The 23,418-nt window shown below is 35.8% G+C and overlaps 1 protein-coding gene and 1 long non-coding RNA gene across 3 annotated transcripts in view; one reads left to right on the forward strand and one right to left on the reverse strand.

Moving 5' to 3' along the window:
• Window positions 1-22,476, forward strand: si:dkey-17m8.1 (C-Jun-amino-terminal kinase-interacting protein 4). Its single transcript, XM_051865109.1, has 28 exons — window positions 1-145; window positions 945-1,445; window positions 2,936-3,130; window positions 4,687-4,807; window positions 5,610-5,680; window positions 5,774-5,841; window positions 6,002-6,074; window positions 6,670-6,842; window positions 8,305-8,567; window positions 8,809-8,866; window positions 9,041-9,193; window positions 10,513-10,555; window positions 10,708-10,835; window positions 11,208-11,261; window positions 11,354-11,494; window positions 11,888-12,014; window positions 12,316-12,399; window positions 13,605-13,652; window positions 14,029-14,170; window positions 15,308-15,350; window positions 18,163-18,243; window positions 18,336-18,403; window positions 18,483-18,631; window positions 18,721-18,892; window positions 18,997-19,110; window positions 19,207-19,305; window positions 21,208-21,300; window positions 21,418-22,476. The coding sequence occupies exons 2-28, from the start codon at window positions 1,347-1,349 to the stop codon at window positions 21,525-21,527; spliced, it is 2,970 nt and encodes a 989-aa protein (XP_051721069.1). The 5' UTR covers window positions 1-145; window positions 945-1,346; the 3' UTR covers window positions 21,528-22,476.
• Window positions 22,096-23,418, reverse strand: part of LOC127497032 (uncharacterized) — a 6,202-nt gene continuing 4,879 nt past the window's right edge. For both annotated transcript variants that reach the window (XR_007925431.1, XR_007925432.1), the window contains one exon: window positions 22,096-23,197. This is a non-coding gene — a long non-coding RNA (uncharacterized LOC127497032). The remainder of the gene's footprint in view (window positions 23,198-23,418) is intronic.

Consider the following 23,418-nt stretch of genomic DNA (forward strand, 5'->3'; position numbering starts at 1 on the left):
CGTCACTCAAGCGGCTGACGTTCTAACCACGCCTACTTCTTTAACCTGGTTTAGGGTAATTGATATCGTTTCTAAAGCGAAGGACTTGTAATTTCATCCCCGTGAACTCATAGACATTGTGTCCGAGCCACAGTAAAATGTAAAGGTGAGTTTATAAATTTGCTATTACCACAATAAATGATCGTTTGGTGGAGAAATATCCCGTTAAAATGCCAAGTGTCAAAGCAGACACCCGCAGACAGCGTTCAAGGTGTTTGCCGACGTCACGCTAAGTTTATATGACTTTCTGTTGAATATACGAGTTTATGTTTGCACTTTATATTTATGAAGTAATGTTTCTTTGAGTCTGAGAGATGTGTTCGTCTTTCTGGGACTTCAAATGTGTGTTATGCATGTGTGTACAGTGTGTGTCTGTGCTCATGACAGTTCTTGCTACAAGAACCCAATTAACATGATGTTCTTGACAGTTGTTTTTATATTGGCCGTTTAAATGACTTTTTCAGTAGCTTATTCACTGTTTACAGTGAACCACACTAAGAGTGACAACAGAAAGCTGAATAAAAACGTATTTAAATAACATACAAAGACCAAGCATTAGATTTGGGTGAGTTACAGACAATTACAAAAGTTATATGGTAGTTATTTTTTAAACCTTAGATCTAAAACTGCATTCAGACTTTATTGAGCTTTATAATTAAACCATGTTTTGGGGTAGAAGATGGATATGATTTATGTTAACATTTATATAAATGTATTGGAGAAATACATTTTAGACTGTGTAATTGGTTTTACCATTTTTCACTTCAATTAAATAGCCCTCTTTTGTGACAAATGAATGAATAAAAATACAAATATTCAAAGTAATCTTGCAATCAATATTGGGCAATAAATTGCATGCATAACAAGTTGCTTTTTAAAAAACTTATCTTTTCTTTTTCTCCCAGAATGGACACCAAAACACCTCCAGACACGAACAGCGCCAACTAACCCCTAACTCCTTTGGTCAGTTTAGTTTTGAGAATGAATGTGAGACAGAAAACGAGAAGCATGGAAGGGGAGGAATTAACTGAAAATACCATGCGGCTTAAGAGAATAGTTCTGTTTCTCGGGTAGTTATTTATAAGAGAAGGAAGAGATGTTTTAGTAGATGTACACGCCGTCACTAACAGCACTATTTTCATGTGTTTTTTTGGTACACTCTGAAAACATTTTAAGGTAGTGAAAACAGTGTGATTAAAAAAGGAAGACGATTGGGTCATATAGCAAAGTACAACAGCAAGGCTGGGTGTAGATTCAAATCATAGTAATATTTAAAAAGTCAATCAGAGAACAAGGAGCCCTGAAACATGGATTGTGGCGAAAGTGCTCTTTGTGGAAGTGGAGAACTGGAACTGGATCCAGATATCGTGAGTGAGGAGGCGGGGAAACTCTACTCGGAGCTACAGGTAACCAATCAAAAGTTTCCACCTTAATACACTCACCAATCAAAATAACTTTAACGTTAGCATTAAAACAGAAGTTGCAATAGTCTTTTCTTCCATATTGTGATGTATATCCGAGTGAAACGGGTTTTCAAATAAGAAAAAATGTAGGGTAGGACTTAATTTTTTCCATCAGGAATTGATTGGATCGTTGTGGTTTGCTATTGGTCGATCTCAGTTGAGTGACAGGTTGTCCTGCCTTCACGCGAAAAAAAAACTCCCACATCATCAGAGAAGTGGAGGGGAAGACATTTTGATTAAAGGGGTGGTTGATTATGATTTCACTTTTTTTAACTTTTGCTGTTTGAGCATAAACAATATCTGCAAAGTTATAGTGCTCAAAGTTCAATGCAAAGGCAGATATTTTCTTTTACAGAAATCGCTTTTTAAGGACTACAACAAACGGCTGGTAGGGACTACAACAAGCTTCTTCCCGGGTTGGTGACATCACAAACCCCAAAATTTACATAAACCCTGCCCCCGAGAACACACAACAAAGGGGGTGAGGCCATGTTGGGCTGCTTTAGAGAAGAGGAAGAGTTGTTGTAGTTGTTGTGTTGTTACCATGCCTCCAATTTACGCCGGACTGCTTCACAAACGAGGGTCAATTCAACGCTGGATTTGCACAAAAGATTAACATGACGGCACATGCTAGTCGATGAGTTGAATCAATTAATTCAGAAACGTCCAGATGCATTCTAAAAGTTGTAACTTCTTCCTGAATCTCTCCATTAGTGTGCGACTCCGGTTTGAACAATGTAAGGCTGAACACCGTTACTGACAATCGTCATTTTGGCTGCGTGAGATTCTCCAGCTTTGTTGTTGTTGTTGAGCAAACGAAGCGTGAGCTGTTAAAGCTCCGTCCTCTTCTGGAAAGGGGGCCAGGAGCACCAGCTCATTTGCATTTAAAGGGACACACACAAAAAAGGCATGTTTTTGCTCACACCCAAATGGGGGCAAATTTGACAACTATAATAAATGATCTGTGGGGTATTTTGAGCTGAAACTTTACAGACACATTCTGGGGACACCAGAGACTTATATTACATATTGTGAAAGGGGCATTATAGGTTCCCTTTAAAGATTATGAGGACACATGAATTTGTAAAAAATAATAATGTGCATGGATTAATCTTTTATAATATATACTGAAATATTCCATAAAAATAATCACGGTTCTTTAAAGCTTTAGAAGCATTTTAATCATTTGCCCCTCACTCAAACACACCGTACCATTGTTATAAAACAGAAGTTCAGAGCAGATGTTTTGCTAACTTTTCATAAGGGAAGTCAACCATAGCATTTTTTCCTTTACAAGCAAAAGTCATAAGTACTGCTCTTCCTGTGAGTGCAACTGGCCTCTAAGATAAGAGCTTTAAATGTGATGGGGAGGAAAAACCCACCAAAAACATCACAAGGGAACAAATACAGTTCAAACTGTTTTTTCTTTGTAGTCAGTGGTGGAGACTCATGGAGCTGGAGTGGTGGAGTCTCTGCTGCCCATTCTCGTCTGGGTTCTGGAGGGGCTGGCGAGCTGCAGGGCTCAGCTGAGAGAGAGAGAGGAGGAGGCAGAGAAAGAGAAAGAAGAGAGGGAAGAACTGCTGCAGAGGTATCAGAGTGAGAAAACACTGAGGAGAGAGAGCCAGGAGGTGAGAGACAACCTGTGGGATGAATTGAAGGTCTTTTGTGAATTGCTTTTTTTAATTTCAAAAATTTTAAATTTAATGATTTAAAAAATAATTTACAATTTATTTTTAATAAATTTTATTCCTAAAAATGTTCAAACTTTAAAGGTAAACTTTAGCAGTACTATTGTTTGGGGTTTAATATTGACACCCATAGGTGGAGTTAGTGCTAGGGCACCTTCATTGCCACTGTCCTGGAGAATTATTAATTATGGGAAGCTAAATTCTCCATAAAAACAATGAAACTGTGATATGGGGCAGCTGTTTTTGCCACTCAATCAAAAGAGTGGCATGACTGACTAAATAGATCAGTTCTGTAAAAATTTTTATTCGATTTTTGGGTTTATTAAAGTCCCCCTGTAGTCAATAATTTTATCCGTAAAAACTCATCTTTGATCACCAAAATGACACATTTAAACATTTTTTCCTGTGAAAATAATTTCATCATGCCTTAAAATAGCTTGAATGTAACTCTACACCCTTTATTTATTATATGCGGAACCATGAATAGGCAAATTAGTCCCCATCTCCACTCATTCACACCAGCTCGGACTACCTGATCCACTCGCTCAACTTTACTGTAGTGGAAATACTGGTTTAATTCAGCCATATATGTTTGAACCAGAAACTGATTCAGAAGAAGAGGAAGAGTGAATTATGCAGGGCCATCTACAATCAATGTATCAGAATGGTAATGCGTTTTATGTGTCAATGTAATTGATATGATTAGCCTTTTGCTTGACTATATTATCAAACAGCTGCTAATAACGTGTTGCTAATATTACACAAACCATGTTCCTGTTCACCATCTCAGTCTGCCTTCTAAAAATCAGCATCTTGAACAACTCAGAACGGCAGTGGAGAAAGGCATATAGTTCATCATAACATCGTAATATACATCATATACGTAATTCACCTACTATATTGCTAAATGTACCCGATTTTTAATATCAACAGAAAAATATACCGAGAATATACCAATGGTGTTGACTTATGAATTTGCAAATGGTTTGTTTTAAAGCATCTTAAAAACACCAAATAGACACATAAACAACATTAAAAATGTTATTTTGACCACAGGGGGACTTTAATATTTATTTACATCTTTTATTGATTTTGTTTTAATTGGGTTAAATATTAAATTGAAAAAATATTATTATTATTAGTAGTAGTAGTAGTAGTAGTAGTAGTAATCTCTCGTTTCTCTCCCTGCACATTGTGGTCATTCTGTGGTCTCTTTCTTTAAAAAAATAAAATAGAATTGCCACTGTAGACAACTGTTGCTCAGATATACGTATGCTAAAGCTACTTATGCCATTTTAAAGAAAAATCCTATTTGCAGTCAACCATGAATTATCTATCTTAACTGACATCATCTCATGTGAGTGTACATGGTTTTACATATAATTATTTCTTCATTTTTTTTTTTTTTTTTAATGTAAAACTTTTTTAATGAGGGAAAATTGCACTTTTTAAATTTAAATACTTTTAAAACATTAAACCTTTCTGTATACCGTCAGCGCTATTTGGAGTTGGATGACCAGTTTGAGCAAGAGAGGAGAACAATGCGTGCGAGAGAAAAGGAGAGAGAAAAGAGAGAACGAGAACTGGAGAAGAAAGCCAGAGAACAAGCTGATCAATGTGAGTCTCTCCTAATTAAACCTTGCACTCTTCTGCCCTCACTCTCTGTCTGTCCCAGCCTGTTAAAGGGATAGTTCACGCAAAAATGAAAATTATCCCATGATTTACTCACCCTCAAGCCATCCTAGGTGTATATGACAATCTTCTTTCAGACAAACACAATCAGAGATATATTTAAAGTCCTTAGTCCTCCAAGGTTTATAATGGTTGTGAATGGGGGCCCAAATTCTGAAGACAAAAAAAATGCATCCATCCATTAAAAAAAAAAAGAATCCATACGACTCCAGGAGGTTAATTAAGTCCTTCTGAAGTGAACTGATGCGTTTGTGTAAGGCAAGTATCCTTATTTAAAACTTTATAAAGTAAAATAACGGTCTTCCGAATGCGTATTGCTGTCGTGCCGGAAGCTTGTTATTTTACTTTATAAAGTTTTAAATAAGGATACTTGCCTTACACAAATGCATCAATTTGCTTCAGAAGGCCTTTATTACGACCCTGGAGTCGTATGGTTTCATTTTTTTTTTTTTTTTTTTTTTAATGGATGGATGCATTTTTTTTCTGTCTTCAGAATTTGGGCTACCATTCACAACCATTATAAAGCTTGGAGGACTAAGGATATTTATTAATATAACTCTGATTGTGTTCATCTGAAAGAAGATAGTCATATGCCCCTAGGATGGCTTGAGGGTGAGTAAATCATGGGGTCATTTTCATTTTTGGGTGAACGATCCCTTTAATATACATTAGCATGATGTATAGAAATGTATATTTAAAACATATGACCGTAGTCTTTTCTTTGTAGTGATGGCATTGGAGGAGCAGAAAACAAATCTGACCAGAGAACTAAACTCAATCAAACACACACACAACAAGGTCCGTCAATACTTAAGTCTCTGTGTCTGTTTTAGTTTTAGCTTGATGGTTCTTTCTTAAAATCATATTTTAATCCTCTCTTTTAAAATCCAGTTAGTACTGACACATCGAGATCTGCTGGAAAAGAAAAAGGAGTGGGAGAGTGAAGGCTCCACTTTCAGGTAACACACACCTAACCTTTTTTTAAGAGGTAATGGAATTTGGTACATGTTTCTTGTAAAAAACAAAAAACAAAAAAAAAAACTATAACTTTCTCTGCATTTGAGAAGTTGGAAATGATCATCGTGTTGTCATGTCAGCTGAAATTCTCTTTGTTTGCAGGAATCATGTGCACAGCAAACATTCAGAAGCTGTTTCTACCCAAGGTCAAACTGAAACCACCTGCACTGAAGAGGTGATTTTAGTTGAAATTCAGTGTGATAGACACTCACTCTCCCAGAATATTTCTTTTATGTTGCTAGCAGGGCTTGACATTAACTTTTTTGCTCACCAGCCACTGTGGTTACTCAGCAATTTCACTGGCCACAATGTTGACATGGATACCATGGGGAAGAAACTACCATATAGATATTTTTAATATCATCTCATAATTTGGTATATTAGGTATATTAGGCTGCTGTCACTTTAAGACCTGACACATGGATCCATTATACTGTTACACAACTTTCTCAACTGTTTACATTCACTTAAAACATAACTAACTGTGTTTAGAGCAGCATTTTGACATTATTTTGTGTGTATTTGACTGTTCATATGCAATAAGCAGTGAAAAATAACTCAATTTTGTACTGAGAGGCGGCTTTATGTGCACCCACTTTGGGTGTGAGCACAAAATCTGCAGGAATAAGTAAAATTATGCATAATACCTGCAATCCCATGCCGAAATGTAGCGGGCTGGCGGGTGTTAATGTCAAGCCCTGATTGCTAGTATAAAACAATAAATATCTTGATTTTCACAAAGCATCTTTTTTATCCCCCTCTTTCACCAGCATGGTCCAAAGGCTGGTGGTGTCCCTGATACCACTGTGTCAGAAATTACTGTTACCAATGACAGCAACATGACCGATGCTGAGGTCAACCATAACAATGATCAATCCTTCATCAGTGACATCATAAGCTCCACCCCTGAGCTGGCCCATTTGAAGGGCTTTGTTGAAACAAGGTACATTCATTTATAAGGAGACACTGTATTGTACTGTATCTGTACTAGGCATGTGCTGATATACGGTAATACGATATATCACAATAATGATCATGCACTGTATTGTTATTGTGGGCACTTCAAAATACAGTGAATAATTATTTATTATGAATTGTTCAGATTTTTAGAATGCATTTACTTTTCCATCAACCAGTTAAAACTTACATCACTGCCTTTATGCATCAAAGGGGCATGCGCACTCTCTAATGTAAACAACCTCAATACGCATGAGCAGCATGGCGGAAAAAGTAAAGGAGACTCCCTGTCGCTGAATAAAAATGCACTTTCACTTTCTTACAGTAGAGGGCACTTATGGAACAGCAGAAATGCAGCCGTTACCCCGGTAACCCCTTAAACAAAGCAGCTGCACTACTTTCTGTTTCTGAACAGTATTGAAATTATTCAAATAACCACACCGTAGAAGTTATTAAACCTGTTATAGTATGACGACACTTTTTTTTTTGCAAATTATTTCAGTATCGTGATACTGTATACCGTGATAAAAGCTTCAGCAATCATCCTAACAGGAAAATTGGATACTGTCACATGCCTAATCTGTACCAGTTTGATGAATATTTTTTTTTTGAATATATATAGTTTTTTTTTTTTTATATATGTGCTGTATACACTGTTTTTTTTTTTCTTAAAGAAAATAAATGCTTTTAATTAACCAAAATTAACAGAATACTCTTTTCAACATTTGATAATAATAAAAAAAATTATATATATATTATTATTATTATTTTTTTTTTTTTTTTGAAACCCAAATTAGCATATCAGAATGATTTCTATAACACTGAAGACTGAAGTAATGATGCTGAAAAGGAATACATTTTAAAATATATATATTTATTTATATTATATTTATATATTTAATTGTAATAATATTTCACAATATTACTGTTTTTTTTGGAATATTTGTTGATCTAATGATTGCAACCTTGGTGAGAATAAGAGACTTCTTTCAAAAACTTTAAAAATCATACTGAAAATCATACTTTACCAGTGTGGAATTAAATGCCACAAAATTTTTTGTGAATTCCATAAATGTTTTTCATACTGTAAAGGTCGTTTAAGGCTTGTGTGTCTCAGTCAAATTTCTGTTTTTCTTTCTTTTTTGTCATGCACTTGTCTTTTTGTCTTACTGAATTCAGGAAGTGAGTGGGTGTTTGTTTCTCTGTCAATGTGTGTAACATCCTGTGGATGTTCTATTATTTGATTTATTTTTAAGTCAAGTCAGATGATTTTTTGTCATTTGTCTCCTCCTGCATGGCAGAGAAAAAATAAATAAATACAGTCTTATGAGTTTGGTTAATATTGATAATATTTGATTGCATTTCTTATATACCCATAATTAATCTATTTCTCATAAACAACTTTTTGTCATCTTTTCTGTTCATCTGTCTCTCTTTGCTCTTTCCAGCTCCCCTGTTTGTTCGAAGACAGCGACCTCTGGACTAAACTCTAGTTTGTTTGATGAGATGAAACAAGCCCAGGAGGATAAGAGAGAGGTAGATGAAGACCAGAAGGTGAAAGATGGAGAAAAATCACAGGAGGAGGAAGAGATGGACACCGACTCTGATTGCTTGGAGTGGGAGTTGAGGAATACCGACTCTGTGTTTTCAGAGTTATCTGAACTCAGCAGGGAGTATGTGGAAAACGTCGACCAAGGGGCCAGCGTCAGAGGTACATGTATGATCATGTGTTTAATCTGCATGTATGTGTGTCTGTGTGTGTTAGAAGAAATTTACATTTGAAAGAAGGAACAGGCGAAAGCATAAAATTCCTATCAACTGCAATCAAAATGTATAAAATGTTAATAAAAAATGTTTTTAATGCAAAAACACATTAGGTTGGTCTGTACAATAATTGAGCAGTTTTGCATGTGTGTGGTTAAATGTTTTTTGTGTTTTTGTTTTGTTTGCAGGTAGCACAGACCAGTTTGAACAGGTTCTTTCTCAGTATGAGGAACTAAAACACACTCAGTAAGATTTTTTTTTAAATCTAAATCAATCTTTTAATTGTCAAAGTTGAGGTTTGAATGAGGCTCTGAATCCCTGATTGTGATCCATATCTATCTATCTATCTATCTATCTATCTATCTATCTATCAACACATGTATGTCCATCCATCCATCCATGTTCCTGCCTTTGTCTCAGTGAAATGGTGGATGCTGCTCGTAAGGCCCTTATATCCCGTGTTGAAGAGCTGACCAGTGAAAGATCTTCCCTGAATATGGAACTTGCTTCTTGCCGTGAAACCATCACTCGACTGGAAGGGAAAACCAAGGAGATGGAGGAGGAAACCAAGCGGTAAAGCGAATTATTGATTCTCATGTAAAACCTGAAATTTATCATGACTTAATTTAGAAATAGCAGCTTACCGAATACTTAACCAAGCAGTTTTTTAATATATAACAGTGGGAATGATACAGTCATATACATAAAATGACACTGCTCAGTATTTTCAGGAACAAAGCCTGATAAATATTTCAAATAGGATTGTGATTAGGAAAAAAAATGCACTGTCGCTTAAAAGTTTAGGGTCGGTAAGATTTTATGTTTTTGAAAGAAGTTTCTTATGCTAAATAATAGGGGTGTAACGGTACACAGAAGTCACAGTTCGGTACGTACCTCAGTTTTGGGGTCACGGTTCAGTACGATTTCGGTACAATAGGAAAAATGGTCACACTTTAGTTTAGGGTCTAATTCTTACTATTAACTATGACTTTTGCCTCAAAAAAACCCTAATTACTGATTATTAATAGTTAGTAAGGTAGTTGTTAAGTTTAGGTATTGGGTAGGATTATGGGATGTAGAATATGGTCATGCAGAATAAGGCATTAATATCTGCTTTATAAGTACTAATAAACAGCCAATATCCTAGTAATATGCATGCTAATAAACAACTAGTTAATAGTGAGAATTGGACCCTAAATTAAAGTTGTACCAGTCAAAGGAACAAATCCACAATGCTAGGCTTCTTTTATTTACAGACAGTAGTGCAAATTACAGTTTGTTCCACTTAGCGGCATTTAGTCCCCTAGTTGGTACAGTACAGCCTCCTATAGTGTATTAAGCACTAAGCAGTAACAGAATGCACTCTTGCATAGGTTGCATTATAGTGTTACAATTTGCTCCACTTAAACTATATTTAAACATTTAAAGCTTAAGCCCAACCCTCCGATACTTAATTTTCCCGCTCTGTTTCACCTTTCAAAGTATACTCTTTTGTCCATGAGCGCAGAAAGATGCATTCGACGCATGCGCATGTTCACTCTAGTGAACTTTTGTTTTCAAGCGCTCAAGTCATTCGTGTATATGCTGTTCTTCTTCTGCTCTTTTTCCTGTTGTGGCGGTTAGCAAACAGTGTTATATTACTGCGCGTGCCCCCTTCTGTATTAGAGCGTGGACAGAACAGAATTGATTTAAAATAGATATCTTTTGTAACATTATAAATGTATTAACTGTCACTTTTGATTAATTTAATGCATCCTTGCTGTAAAAGTATTAGTTTCTTTAAAAATAACATACTGACCCCAAACTTTTGTAGTGTAGATTAATAGGCAACAGTTTGTGATTTGCTTGTTTGGATATTTATTTATGAAATGGCTTTTTATATTTCACTACAGGTTACGTAAAGAGCTAGAGACAATCCAGTCAGAGGACCCTGATGTAAGTTTTTATGAAAGATTTCAGGTGCAAGGCATATTTACAGATATGTTTGATATCGCTATTGTGAAAACTCTGCTAACTAACTAACTCTACTTCCACCTAATCCTAAAACAACACCTAATTCCTGCTTCATTCTCTTTTGTTCGCTCCAGGCCTCGCTACCTACCTCCCTCCGTCGCTTCTCTCGTTCTGAAATGGCCCGGGTCGTCATGGAGAAAAATCAGTACAAAGAGCGACTGTTTGAACTGCAGGAAACTATGCGACGCTCTCAGACTCTAAGGTGTGTTAAACTACCTATCCCATGATGCATTTCTTCATCTTTAACAGAAATATTCATATTCATTCAGAACTGTAAAGTGAGGAACAAGATCTGTTAACCTTCTTCACAAGTGGTGTGTTGTGAGCATTAATAATGCGACAAATCATGTGATTTGTCTATATAATTGGTACTTTGAATTAATCCATTAAATAACTACCCAGAACTCCTGAGAAATGACATGGCAATGCTCTAAAAATCAGTCAAGTCAGAGCACCTTATCAAGCGCATGTGGCCCTAGCATTGTGGCAGTGACTTCTACACAAGCAAACACACATGTTTTACACAGAACATGTAAAACTGGAGTTAAACTAATTTGTTTATGTTGTCCTCTAGAGTTACCAAAGAAGAGCGCCCTCCTGTTGAAGGGAAGGGTGGTGTCTGGAGCAGGTGAGGATACTGTATACCTGTACAACCAGTACCTAACAGTCAGTTTGTGCATGGTATTTCCTGCTCTGAGCCCTTTTTTTTCTTTCTTGCAGGTTTAATCGTTTTCTAGGTTTGACAAAGGGTCAGTTAGCACCAGCCTCAGCTTTAGCATTAACCATCTCTCCCACGCCAGCTCCTGCACAAACACCAGTGGGGTCTCCACAGCAACTCTCCACGAGACCGCCCCCAAAAGAGTGAGTCCTCTTGCAATAGCGGTTTCAAATGCCTGCTAATTTTCCTTGTGTATTATAAGCGATACATGATAGGGTGGATGTCAGGTCTCTAAGACTATGTTTTTACCAACAAATGACTTGTGCATCACTGACATTTTAAGAGTGTCCAAAATAAGGAAAAGGAAAAATTGTTTAAAAAGCTAGATTTGCAAGATAAGTTGCAAAGGAAAATAATTACATTTTTGGGGACACATGAACAATTTTACAACCTGAACTAACCTTGCCTTGTTATAAAAAAAAAAGTCATTATAGTCATAACATTAGTACAATTTAAAACAACTGTTTTCTATTTTAATATATTTTAAAATGTAATGTATTGCTGTGATGGCTTTGTTTTTTTTTTTATTTGCACAGGACTTCTCCTTCTCCCAGGTTAAGGAAGAGAGAGTTGTACAGGGAGATCCGTTCTCATGTGTGGGGTACTCTGGGTAAAAAACAGCTCCATGGATGGAGCGTGCCTCTCGCTGTTACAAACATTAAGGTAAACACAAACGCACGCATTATTGTTTCATTCAGTTGTTATCTATAGCAACAGGTGGATTACAGTTGTCCTGTGAGCCGCTCCCACCCCAAAGGTGTGAGTAGTGAGTACACTAGTCTACAAATTGAGTATATGTCTACAAATTTCCACACTCTCAATCATACTCCTTAACTAAAATCCTCTCAGTTGGTTTATGAATCTGTTTGGAGACCAATCATACTCCTTAACTAAAATCCTCTCAGTTGGTTTATGAATCTGTTTGTCAGTTGATTGTGAAAGTGTGTGTGTTTATGTGGAGCAGGACTCTGAACCCCCTCCTGAGCCCAAAGACGTGCCCGTCCTCATCCAGCTGAGACTGCTGGACCAGAGAGAAGCTACAGCGAAGGTGAAGGGGTCACTGATCACTCGTTCAGTCTTGTTTAATATTATTCACATAATATTATTGAATTTATTATTATTTTGAATTAGCTTTTATTTTTATATTTTCAGTTTTCATTTTAATTTTAGTAATTTTATTTTTATTTTTTTCATTTTTATTAGTTTTTATATATTTCTATTTAGCTTTAATTTAGTTTCTTTAGTCAGTTTTAGTTTTACTAATTTTAGTACTTCAACTTTAACTTATTTCAGTTAGTTGTCAAAGCAACATTTCTAATTTTATTGTGTTTTTTAATAGTTTTTTTTTATCTAGAATTTAGGGTAGTGGCCAAAAGTGATGTCTGACCTAGAAAAATTGACCCTTATTCAAATATTATAAAAAATTTGTTAAAGATTTTGTAAGCATATTGCATAGTTGTGCTTGGAGTCAGTTGTTTTATTTGTGATAAAGCGATGAAACATGCCAAATTGTGCAGATACAATTTTTGACCACGCTGTCATACAAAGAAATTATGAACATATGCAAAAACAAGAGAGAACTAATGAAAAATTAATGATTGATTATGTTGTAGTCATTGTATGCTTTTTCCTGTGAGCTTTTTGTTTTTCTATACATTTTATTATTATTTTTTTTTGCATAGTACAATAAAAACTGTAGCTGTAGTTTTTTGCCATGTAATTTTGTCAGATAAACATCTTAACTAAATTTAGAGAGTTTTGTTCCTTCATATTTAAAATATATATAAAAATTCACTTATATTTTGATGGTTTAATCTAACTTATCATTAAAATCAAATATCCCCACTGGACCTCACTTTTGGCCACTACTGTACAGTATATTTTATTATATTTTAGCTTTATTTCAATTACTGAAAATTATTTTTTAATAGTTTTAGTTTTAGTTAACATTTAAAAACACTTCTGTTGTTTCACATCATTTCTCTGTGTCCCAATAAGAAAGTAGTAAAAGGTTAATTCAGGTTAACTTAGGATATGGTCTGTAATGCTGTTTGTGTCTCAAGTTGAACATATTAATTTTAAGGTGCTTAATGTCATATGTAACGTCACCATAATCTATGTTTTATACGTTTTCCACATTCCTCTGCTGTGTGTCTAGTCCTACACTGATTTTAGCCCGTTGAGAGTAAGGGTCAGGGATTTACAGGATGTTGATTTATAAATTTACATTTTTTTTTTTTTTTTTTTTTACAGCTCACATGTGCTGTTGCGGTTCCTCCAGAGATATCAGGAGAGCAGACGGTATATTCAACAAACCATCACAATCTTTTACAGCTGATTAACATGTACAGGGTTTCCACGCCTTCATTTCCATGGTTTTTATAGTAATTTGTAATTACTGGGTTTTATAAAATAATTTATTATACATTACACTCATAAAGAGCCATTTCTTGCTGATTAAATATTTTAGATCCAAGAATAACTAGAATAAAATTGGGGAGGAAAGTTGGACTGGAAATCCCAGTTTTAAAAGTTTTTTTATGAACTTTGGGAACCTTGTATTACAGAACAGGTTCTTGGCTTGTACAAAAATGCATTTAACCACCACCTTCATCTAATTAGCATGTTGCATCATGTCATTGTTGTAAACATTTCACACCCTGCCTCCCATCCTCAGTGTTCGGTGTGGGCCGTCACTGGACCTGTTTCCAGCAGTGATGTCACAGTGATTGACCCGGCTCGCTCCAATACCATTCTGGATCAGTTCAGCCTTCCACCCTCATCCCCTGCATTATGCATCTGTGCTGTGCCCCCTACTGGTCAGTCTGAACACTGCAGCTTTGTTTTATTTTACACTGGTTTGAATAGTAGTACTTACTGTAAGTATTATCTTGAGGTGCTTTACTTGAGTATTACTGAAACTAAATACTTAATTTTTGGTAAGGTCGGTGAGATTTTTAAAAATGTTTTCAAAAGAAGTCTCTTATGTTAACCAAGGCTGAAAAATACAGAAAAAAACGGTAAAATTGTGAAAAATTATTACAATTAAAAATAACTGCTTCTGATTTTAAAATGTAATTTATTCCTGTAATGGAAAGCTGATTTTTCAGCATCATTACTCCAGTCTTCAGTGTCACATGATCCTTCAGAAATCATTCTAATATGCTGATTTTGTGCTTAAGAAACATTTATTATTGTTATCAATGTTAAAAATGGAAATTATAGTACTTTTTTTTTTCCAGTTTTCTTTGGTGAATAGAAAGTTCAAAAGAGACCATTTATTTGAAATAGATATTTTATATAACAGTATAAAAGTCGCTTTTAATCAGTTTAATGCCTCATTTCTGAATTAAAAAGTATTCATTTCTTTTAAAGAAAAACTTGTTAAAACAGTGTGAATATTTTCAAGGTCATTGTAACTTAAATAAAAAACATATTTGGTCTTTCTTACTGCATTACCAATCAAATCATTTTACTTGTATATAAAACAGCCAGTGAAATCCATTTTACTGTAAAATGTAATTGAACACAGCATGTGTCAACACTGTTTACACATGTTGATTTTAAGTGTAACTTGAATGGCAAAATCTCAGCCTTTTGGTTTCATCAGTCTATTTTTGCACTTACCTTTAAAATACTCAAGAAAAGTTATTTTGTGCATTATTTATTTAATTATTTTTTATTTATTTCAAGTGTCTTTTTAGCAAGATGATTCTTTGACATTTTTTTTTTTTTTTTTTTACACTTTACGTAGAATTACTCTATTTTTTTTTTTACACCTCTGTCTGAAGTTAATTTGTTTAATATTTTCTTTGACATTTAGCTGTGTTATTACCCTTTCATGGCATGTCACTTAAAATTCGATTCATATCAGCTGCTCTTGCTGCTGGATATTCTCAGTATTACTGAGTGTTGGCGAGTTGTACTGAACAATGATGTCTTGACTCTTGTGTTAGGAGACACTGCAGGAACTGTGTGGATTGGAACACAGGATGGAGGGTGAGAGCATCTCATTCTGATTTATTTGATCTTATTTCAGTATATACATAGGTTTGTTTAAATCTCTAATTTTAAGTATTAAAGTTTAATACATAGCTCATTTTATAGAAATACATATTACCTCAAATTGTCCAGCTTGTTGTGGAGAGCTATTACTTTTCAAATCAACTGGAAACAATTTTCACTTGGTCCATAATGAAATTAGCAAAAAACAACCATTCAGAACATCTAATGTTTTCTTAAAGCTAGCTTTTTTGTTTTAAATGAACAAACCATCTTCCAAACCATGTTTCTGCCTTACCGTAAATCACTATGGTAAGTCTATAACAATTACTTATATTTAAGAGTTTTCTGGACAGATTTCTTGGGAAACTGCATACCTTCATGATTCGTCTGTGCGTGTTTATGACACATATGTAAATAAAGGAAAGAAGGTATGCAGTGGAAGCAGCTTGAAGACGCAACAACTGAACTTCTAACCAAAAAGAGTTTGCAAGCAAAAGGAATGCGGCAGACCCCATAATAAAACATGAATTAACATGCTTTCATAGCATCACATTTTCTTGGTTCACAAAACAATGTACTGTATTTGTTGGTAACTATGCCAGTCTCTAAACCACTGACTACTCTGGTCTGTTTGCCAATGAATAGCCTGGGCAAGTAATAATAGCTTCCACCATTCTGTGATATGAACACAGTCGTTATGTCTAATGTCAGCATTGCCAATCTCAAAAAAACAACAACAACATCAGATTCATCCACGCAGAATAACGGAATCGAGCACAACTCAAGACTAAAAGAAGTGGATGACTAAACTGTTCTCCCAGAAGTAACTTGTAGTTTTATTCTTCAACCGCTAGAGGCCCAAAAGTATGGAAGCTTGTTTCCGCCATGGAATAAGCAAATAAAAAAGATAATTGTGACTCTTCTTTTCACAAATCTGACATTTTTTCTCAGAAGTGTGTTTCTGTCTCACAATTATGTGAGAAAAAAAAAAGTCTGAGGAAAAAAAGTAAAAATTGAGATAAAAAGTTGCACTTCTGAGGAAAAAAGTCAGTTTTGCTTTATATCTCACAATTCTGACAAAACTGTGACTTTTATCACACAATATAAACTCGCAATTGTGAGGAAAAAAAAGTCAGAATTATGAAATAAAAAGTATATATAAACTCACAATTCTAATTTTATTTCTCGCAATTACTAGTTTATATCTCACAATTTTGACTTCTTTTCTCAGAATTGTAAGATATAAACTCTCAATTGCGTGTTAAAAAGTCAGAATTATGAGATAAAAAAATCGCAATTACCTTTTTAGGTCCCGAGCACTGATGGTGTGAGGACCCTATTGTAATTGCTCAGTCAATTATTCTTCTTCTCCGAAATGAATTGCATTTTTGAGGGCCTAAACATGCTCGAAAACTCATGAAAGTGGTGAAAATTTACGTCTGATATGGGTTTCAGAATTAGGTGTGGCAAAATGGCTCGATAGCACCACCTACAAGATTTCAATTAAGCGCCCCTCACGCTGCATTTCACGTACAGGTATGAAATTCGGTAGACACATGTAACAGCCCAATACCTACAAAAAAGTCCCTGGGTGCAAAATCTGAAAACCCAACAGGAAGTGAGATATTTTGAATTTTCTCTGCAAAATTTTGGCAGTTTTTGCCATTTCCAGATGGTGTACTTTAACAAACTCCTCCTAGAGCTTTAAACAGATCAACATCATATTTGGTCAGTCTAAAATATGTCTAAAAGACGTTAAATTGCGAAGATCTAGAGTTTTCGCCGGAAGGCGTGTCCGTGGCGGCCTGACAAAATCTGATGTTTCGCCATGAAAAGAAAAGTTTTATAACTTTGGCATACAATGTCGGATCTGCCCCAAACTTCACATGTTTTATTAGAGTCCTGGCCTGAAGACATCTATATGGCAATATTCAGTTACAGTCATAGCGCCACCTGTAGGCAACAGGAAATGACGTTTTACACTGTGATTAACTCCTCATAGAGATTTAATCAGATCAACATAATATTTCAGTCTAATCTTAAGGCCTTAGCGATGTTAAATTGTAAAGATCTTGAGTTTTCACTGAAGGGCGTGTCTGTGGCGGCCTGACAAAGTCTGATGTTTCGCCATGAGAGAGGAAGCTGTTGTAACTCAGGCATACAATGTCCGATCTGCCCCAAACTTCACATGTGTGATAAGAGTCTTGGCCTAAAGACATCTATTTGCCAATATTCAGTTTGTCATAGCGCCACCTGCTGGCAACAGGAAATGGCATGCTTCACACTGTAATTCACTCCCAGAAACACATTTCAGTATGCCATGAAGTAACAAACATGTTAGAAACACGTTAAATCATGCAACACTTGGCGTGCTAAAGTATGTGATTAACACCACGAAACAGGAAGTTGTTGTAACTCAGGCATACAATGTCCGATCTGCTCCAAACTTCACATGTTTGATTATAGTCCTTGCCTGAAGACATCAACATGGCAATATTCAGTAATAGTCAAAGCGCCTCTGGTTGGCAGCAGGAAGTGTGGCACGTCGAAATGACTTTGCCATATTTCTCCTGTATTCACTCGCTTACATGCATGTCGCCCACTGTTCACTGTTTTCCTAAGGCCAACGGGTGGCGAGGGCCCTTTCATTGCTTTAATTTATTATGTATTGCGTGGCGGAAACAAGCTTCCATCATAAGCTAAATATAGTAGCTTAAAAAAAGTAAAAATCTAGTTGTCATCAGCTGTTGTTTTAGGCAATATAGCATTAAGATATGTTTCATCAACTCATGTTGTCCTCTTGCAGAGTGCTGATTCATTCATCCTCCAGCTCCAGACGCCGCTGTCTGCAGTCTGTCAGTCTCTCTGAGGGGGTGCACTCTCTGACGTCAGTGTCTTTAGAATCACTGTCATTTATTGTTATCTTTGATGTAAATGAAATGCCAGAGGGTCCTGATTGAATTTCTTCTACATAAAAAGGTATTCTCAGGGCGAGGTGATCGCTGGCTTGGCCAATGGGACGCTTGCATTCTTCACCCACAATTCAGGTTTGTTTGAGGTTTCTCTGTTTGGGTGTGTTATTTAGATATGAAATGTACTTATGGCTTGTATTGATCATATTTATAGGCATCTGGAATCTCCAGTCTCAAGAAGTGCTTTCCCTCGGCACACCCCCTTTGCAGCCCATTCGCTGTTGCTTAGCAAAGGAGGGCTGTCTTTGGGTGGGATACTGGAATAAAGTTTACATGATCAGTGCAAAAAATCGGAAATTAGAGGTTGGTCTCGGATGGAAATGGAGTCCTTCATTGTTCATCATTGTTCATTCTGACTCTTTCACTTATACTTGTTCTTTCTGTCCATTTAGAAATCGTTCACAGTGTCTGAGCGAAGTGAGCAGCAGGTGCGTTTTCTGTGCGCAGCAGGAAGTGGAGTTTGGGCTTCCTGCCGATTGGATCCCATTCTTAGGCTTTTTGATTGGACAACTGGCCGCCCACTACAGGAAGTAGATTTATCATCTATAGTGACTAAAGCTTTAGGTATTTGAATTGTTTTCATTCATTGATATGGATATTTTATGGAATCTTATATGCATGAGAGTGTTTTTTTTTTTTTTTTTTCTAAACCCCTCTTCATTTGACAGGTTCTGCGTTCCTGTCTCTCTCTCCTCTTCAGATCACAGCCCTGTCTGTGGTCGGTGGGCGGCTGTGGGTAGGCACAGGAAGTGGTGCAATCTTCTCAGCTCGCCTGTCACTCAGTAAGTGTTTTTCCCACTAAAATAAACTTTCCTTGAGTGGTTTTGAATTATGAAACTTCTACATTGTTTGAATTTCCGTTGTTTTTTCTTTTGTAGGTTCAGAGTCCTGCTCTATACCATATTGCTCTCTTGCTTCAGCTCAGCTCTGTTACCATGGCCACCGACAAGCAGTTAAATTCATTATTTCTGCTCCAGGTTCGAAGCTTGTTTACTTTCAGTAAGAGTTGATGGAAGACCAGTATTGACACCAGTATTGGGAGTAATTGTTACAATAGAGTGCAACAGTCTGGTTCCGGAAGTAAAAACTTAATTTTCTCAATAGGGAAATTGATTTTGAATGGTAACTTATAAACCTTTAAAGACAGACCTACTATGAGCTATGAGGTTGTGAATTCTTGTTATTTGCTTCTGCTGAAGCCGTCAGTCTGCATTATTTGAGCTTATTTTTAAAATGACTGTTTAACAGTGGAATTTCTGGTGAAAAACTACATTACCCATGATTCTGTACAGACAATTACACCAATTAGAGAGTCGAAAAAAGCAATGCCTTCCAAAAGACCTTGTTAGCTCCTCCCACTCACATGAAGCACTGCGAATGATGTAATTGAGTTGGTCTCTCTACACTCTCAAAATACTTCATCCTTGTGCGTCAGTTAAAAAAAGTTACACAAGTCCATAGAGGACAAAAATGTCCATGTCAAAAAAACTGTCATAAAAATTTGAAGCTTGGGAGCACAGACTTAAGTTTGGTCTCATTTTAAAGAAGACCCTTGGCAGAATCTTGTTTAAAAAGTGAAACAAAAAAAAAAAGTTATAGTGGTTTAAGTTTATGAAAATGAGCATTATTTTATTAAAAATATATATTTTATAAAACATGTTGAAACATGTTGAACTCTAAAACTGCTAGATCAAAGCCATAAATTTAAACAAGTTGTGTTCCAAATTTGAGGTTGATATCTCAAAAAATGAGCTTTCACTAAGAGGTTGTTTGGGCGCAGTACCAAATTTTCCCCATTAGATGCCAGCAAATCTCCACTGGAAACACAGAGGTTGGATTTGTGATTTGCAGTAGTTGTTCTCTCTCAAATATTACAAGCGCACACACACACACACATATACACACATTTTTTTTTTTTTATTACACACATACAAAACACACTCTGACATCCATACCATACCATACCATCCATACCACACCAACACAATTATGGCTGCATAATTTATCCAATTGGCTCTATAATATGTAGAAGCAGAAAACAGGAATAAAGTGAGTATTTGCTTTATAGGCCAAACCTGAGAAAATGGCACCATCTGGTACAAAATAGTAAAATTTAAAATTTTGATGCCTTGCCAACAAAATGAAAGGCTGTTAACAAAGATTGCATCATTTTATAGTTAAATAGCCCTGGGATTAAAAATTGCAGTTTTGTCCTTAAGGTCCTGAGAGGAACTATTTTGTGTACCTAGTGCAAAATAAATTTTTTTTAAAGAAAATGGGGGTGAAATAGTAAAATTCCAATAAAAATACACACCTGTGCCAAAGTTAAAAAAAAAAAAAAAAAAAAAAAAACTGAAAATGACAACGATGTCCATAAGGTCGCACAAGGGTTAAATGTTTGTGTGTGTGTGTGTATGTGTATATATATATATATATATATATATATATATGCATATTTTGCAATAAACTATTGCAATATATACTACTATATAATATTGTTTTTATATATAATCAACTTTTGTAAATGAGTAGTTATATTTCTCCATTTCTTATTCCATTATGCTGTTTGCAATGCTTCATGGGATTGTAGTTCTTTCCCTCACTAAAGCCGTTAAGTACACAGTCTTGTACCTTGTCTGATTTTTAAATACTTTTTTTTTTTTTTTTTTTTGCTTTAAATCAAAGTTTGTAGTGTTGTACCCCTGGTTCATTGCCTGTAACTCTTTAACAAAGACTTTTTTAAAAATCCCTGTGGGAAAAGTGAATGGGAAAAACTACTTCTGGAACCAGCGTGCTGAAAAAGGGGACAGGTACTGTTGCACTCTATAGTATATTTTCAACCACTTTGTTTCTTTCTGGCCTTTTTTTAATCAATGCAGGCTGCCGTACTTTCTCAAGTTCAACAGATGGCGCTGCTGCTATCTCTCAGCTCATTCTCAGTGGAGGGGAAGGATATATCAACTTCCGAATTGGTGAGACAATTTTTTTTTATTATTATATCACAGCTTTATGTATTTATTTTATTCTTCCACTGAGCATGTTTTATGAAGACGAGATAAGGATATAATTAAATACTTTTTCCTCTTTAGGAGATGATGGAAGTGATGGGGCCAGTGAGAGTGTCCTACAGAGATCCGAGCGAAGTCACATGATTATTTGGCAGAGCCCCACCCCCTCCGTCCCAAGCCCCGCCCTCTGAAAGCACTTCAGCTGTTGACTCAAACTGTCTTTGAGCGCCATCAGGACATGATCGAGTGCACTACATACTACAGCGCATTACTGTTCTTCTGTCCCCCTTCTATAGACACTCTCAAAGGGAATTAAAGGGCCTGAAGTCAAAGTAAAGCAGTAACATAACAGTTTCTAAGAAATGTAATTTTGGACGTACAACACTCATCCTGCACTTTTATTTTACTTGTTTTGGGGTGAACTGACCGCTCAACTGGCTTCTTTCCAGTGTGCCTTATTTTGTGTTTTCAAATTCTGCCCTGTATTTGGCCAGTGTTTTATTTTTATTTTTTGGTTATTTTTTTCAATGTAATCATCCTAACTACTGGAACAAAAACAGGTTTTGACTGTTATGCTTGGCCAGGAATTACTACTATATTTTTATTTCTTTTTTATTTCAAATCATGGGGAGTGATGTATTGAAACCGATATGCTGCTGGTCAGGACATGAAAAATGCATTAGATCAACTGGAAAACTTGCACAGAGAAAAACAACAAGAAACTGACCAGGATTGACACTACCTACATTTTGACTGTCCTTCTTTTTTTTCTTTTCTTCTCTCTTTTTTTTTTTTTTTTTAACAATGCAGGTTTGGTGTTGAGGGTGAGGTTTTATTTTTAATTTTATTATTATTTGGTTGTTGGTTTCTAAGTTATTTGTTGCGAAATGAATGGAGGTGTATGTATGGCAATTTTTGCAGTATTTTTGAATGAGCAAACATGTGGCTCTGCCTATTTAATGAGTGAGAAAGAAAGAGATTACATGTTTTGTTAACTGGAAAAAGTGTTTCATATAGTAATATGGAACTTTGTAAATACATTTTCGCTATTGTTATAAATTGAGTTTTGGTCTGAAGAGTGTTTCTGTATTGGTAAAATAAAGCACCAAAGCTGCATGTATGATTTTAAATGATGAAAAATGTATCAGTGTTTCAAATTTAATCATCCATGTTTTACACACCAAAAGATACATTTAAAAAGAAGAAATACAGAAATAGAAAAACAGTAGAAACAGTTTTCACTCTTTGTTCTAAATTGTGTACAAAAATATAAAGCTTTTCAGCATTTTTAATACATTTTGTGAGTTGTACATAGTGCACTACAGTACAGGTTCTACAAAATAACTGCAATTTCATACTTGTTTTGTGGTAGCAGTAGTTGCAAACACCACATTGTAACACATCTGTCAACCTTCATACTTGTAAAACGCTATTTTCCTGCTCTTCCGAATTAGATTTTAGGCTCATGTGTGTGGTATCCCAGCAGCCCTGTGTATGTGCTCTCTGTCATGCCCAGAGGTCAGGATGTGCTGTGGCTGCGTTGAGGTCTCCGTATGCGGCGACTGAGGGTGCGAGCGAGCCGGTCCACAGCATTGCGTTTGTGTGTCAGATCCTTTCCTGATATTAAACCATCAATGTTCCCACTGTACCACATGATCCAGGCACCCATAGACATCAACACCAGCAGAGCTCCAGAATACACCAACAGATCACCAAAGTCACGACCGCCGATTTCAAGAGGGACGAAGACGCCGATCAAGAGGGTGGACACACCGAAAAGATCCATGAGGACTGCAAACACCAGCACAAACTTACAGTGGGTCAGTCCAACACGGTCAGCACCAGACATCATGACGTCCCTCTGACATGACGAGTATATCAGAAATGGAAAAAAAAAAAAAAAAAAGATGGAAAACGTATTACTGTTCTAGTAGGAACAAGGTTATAACCAATATATTTTATTTTACATCAATACAGGCTATCTTAATGTAAAGTAAAGCACATTAAGGTACTATAGCTTATAAGACAAGATGTTTTATTCAGAAGAAATGCTTGGGGAAAAAACCCGCTGCACCTGTTGAA

This window comes from Ctenopharyngodon idella, chromosome 16, assembly GCF_019924925.1.
Source record: "Ctenopharyngodon idella isolate HZGC_01 chromosome 16, HZGC01, whole genome shotgun sequence".
NCBI classification, from domain to species: domain Eukaryota; kingdom Metazoa; phylum Chordata; class Actinopteri; order Cypriniformes; family Xenocyprididae; genus Ctenopharyngodon; species Ctenopharyngodon idella.

Bases quoted from the DNA above. Each gene is read 5' to 3' on its own strand.
- si:dkey-17m8.1 (XM_051865109.1), top strand. From the start codon at position 1,347: ATGGATTGTGGCGAAAGTGCTCTTTGTGGAAGTGGAGAACTGGAACTG. The intron at 9,194-10,512 runs GTAAAGCGAATT...ATTTCACTACAG, and splicing joins ATGGAGGAGGAAACCAAGCG to GTTACGTAAAGAGCTAGAGA. The intron at 21,301-21,417 runs GTGAGACAATTT...TTTCCTCTTTAG, and splicing joins ATATATCAACTTCCGAATTG to GAGATGATGGAAGTGATGGG.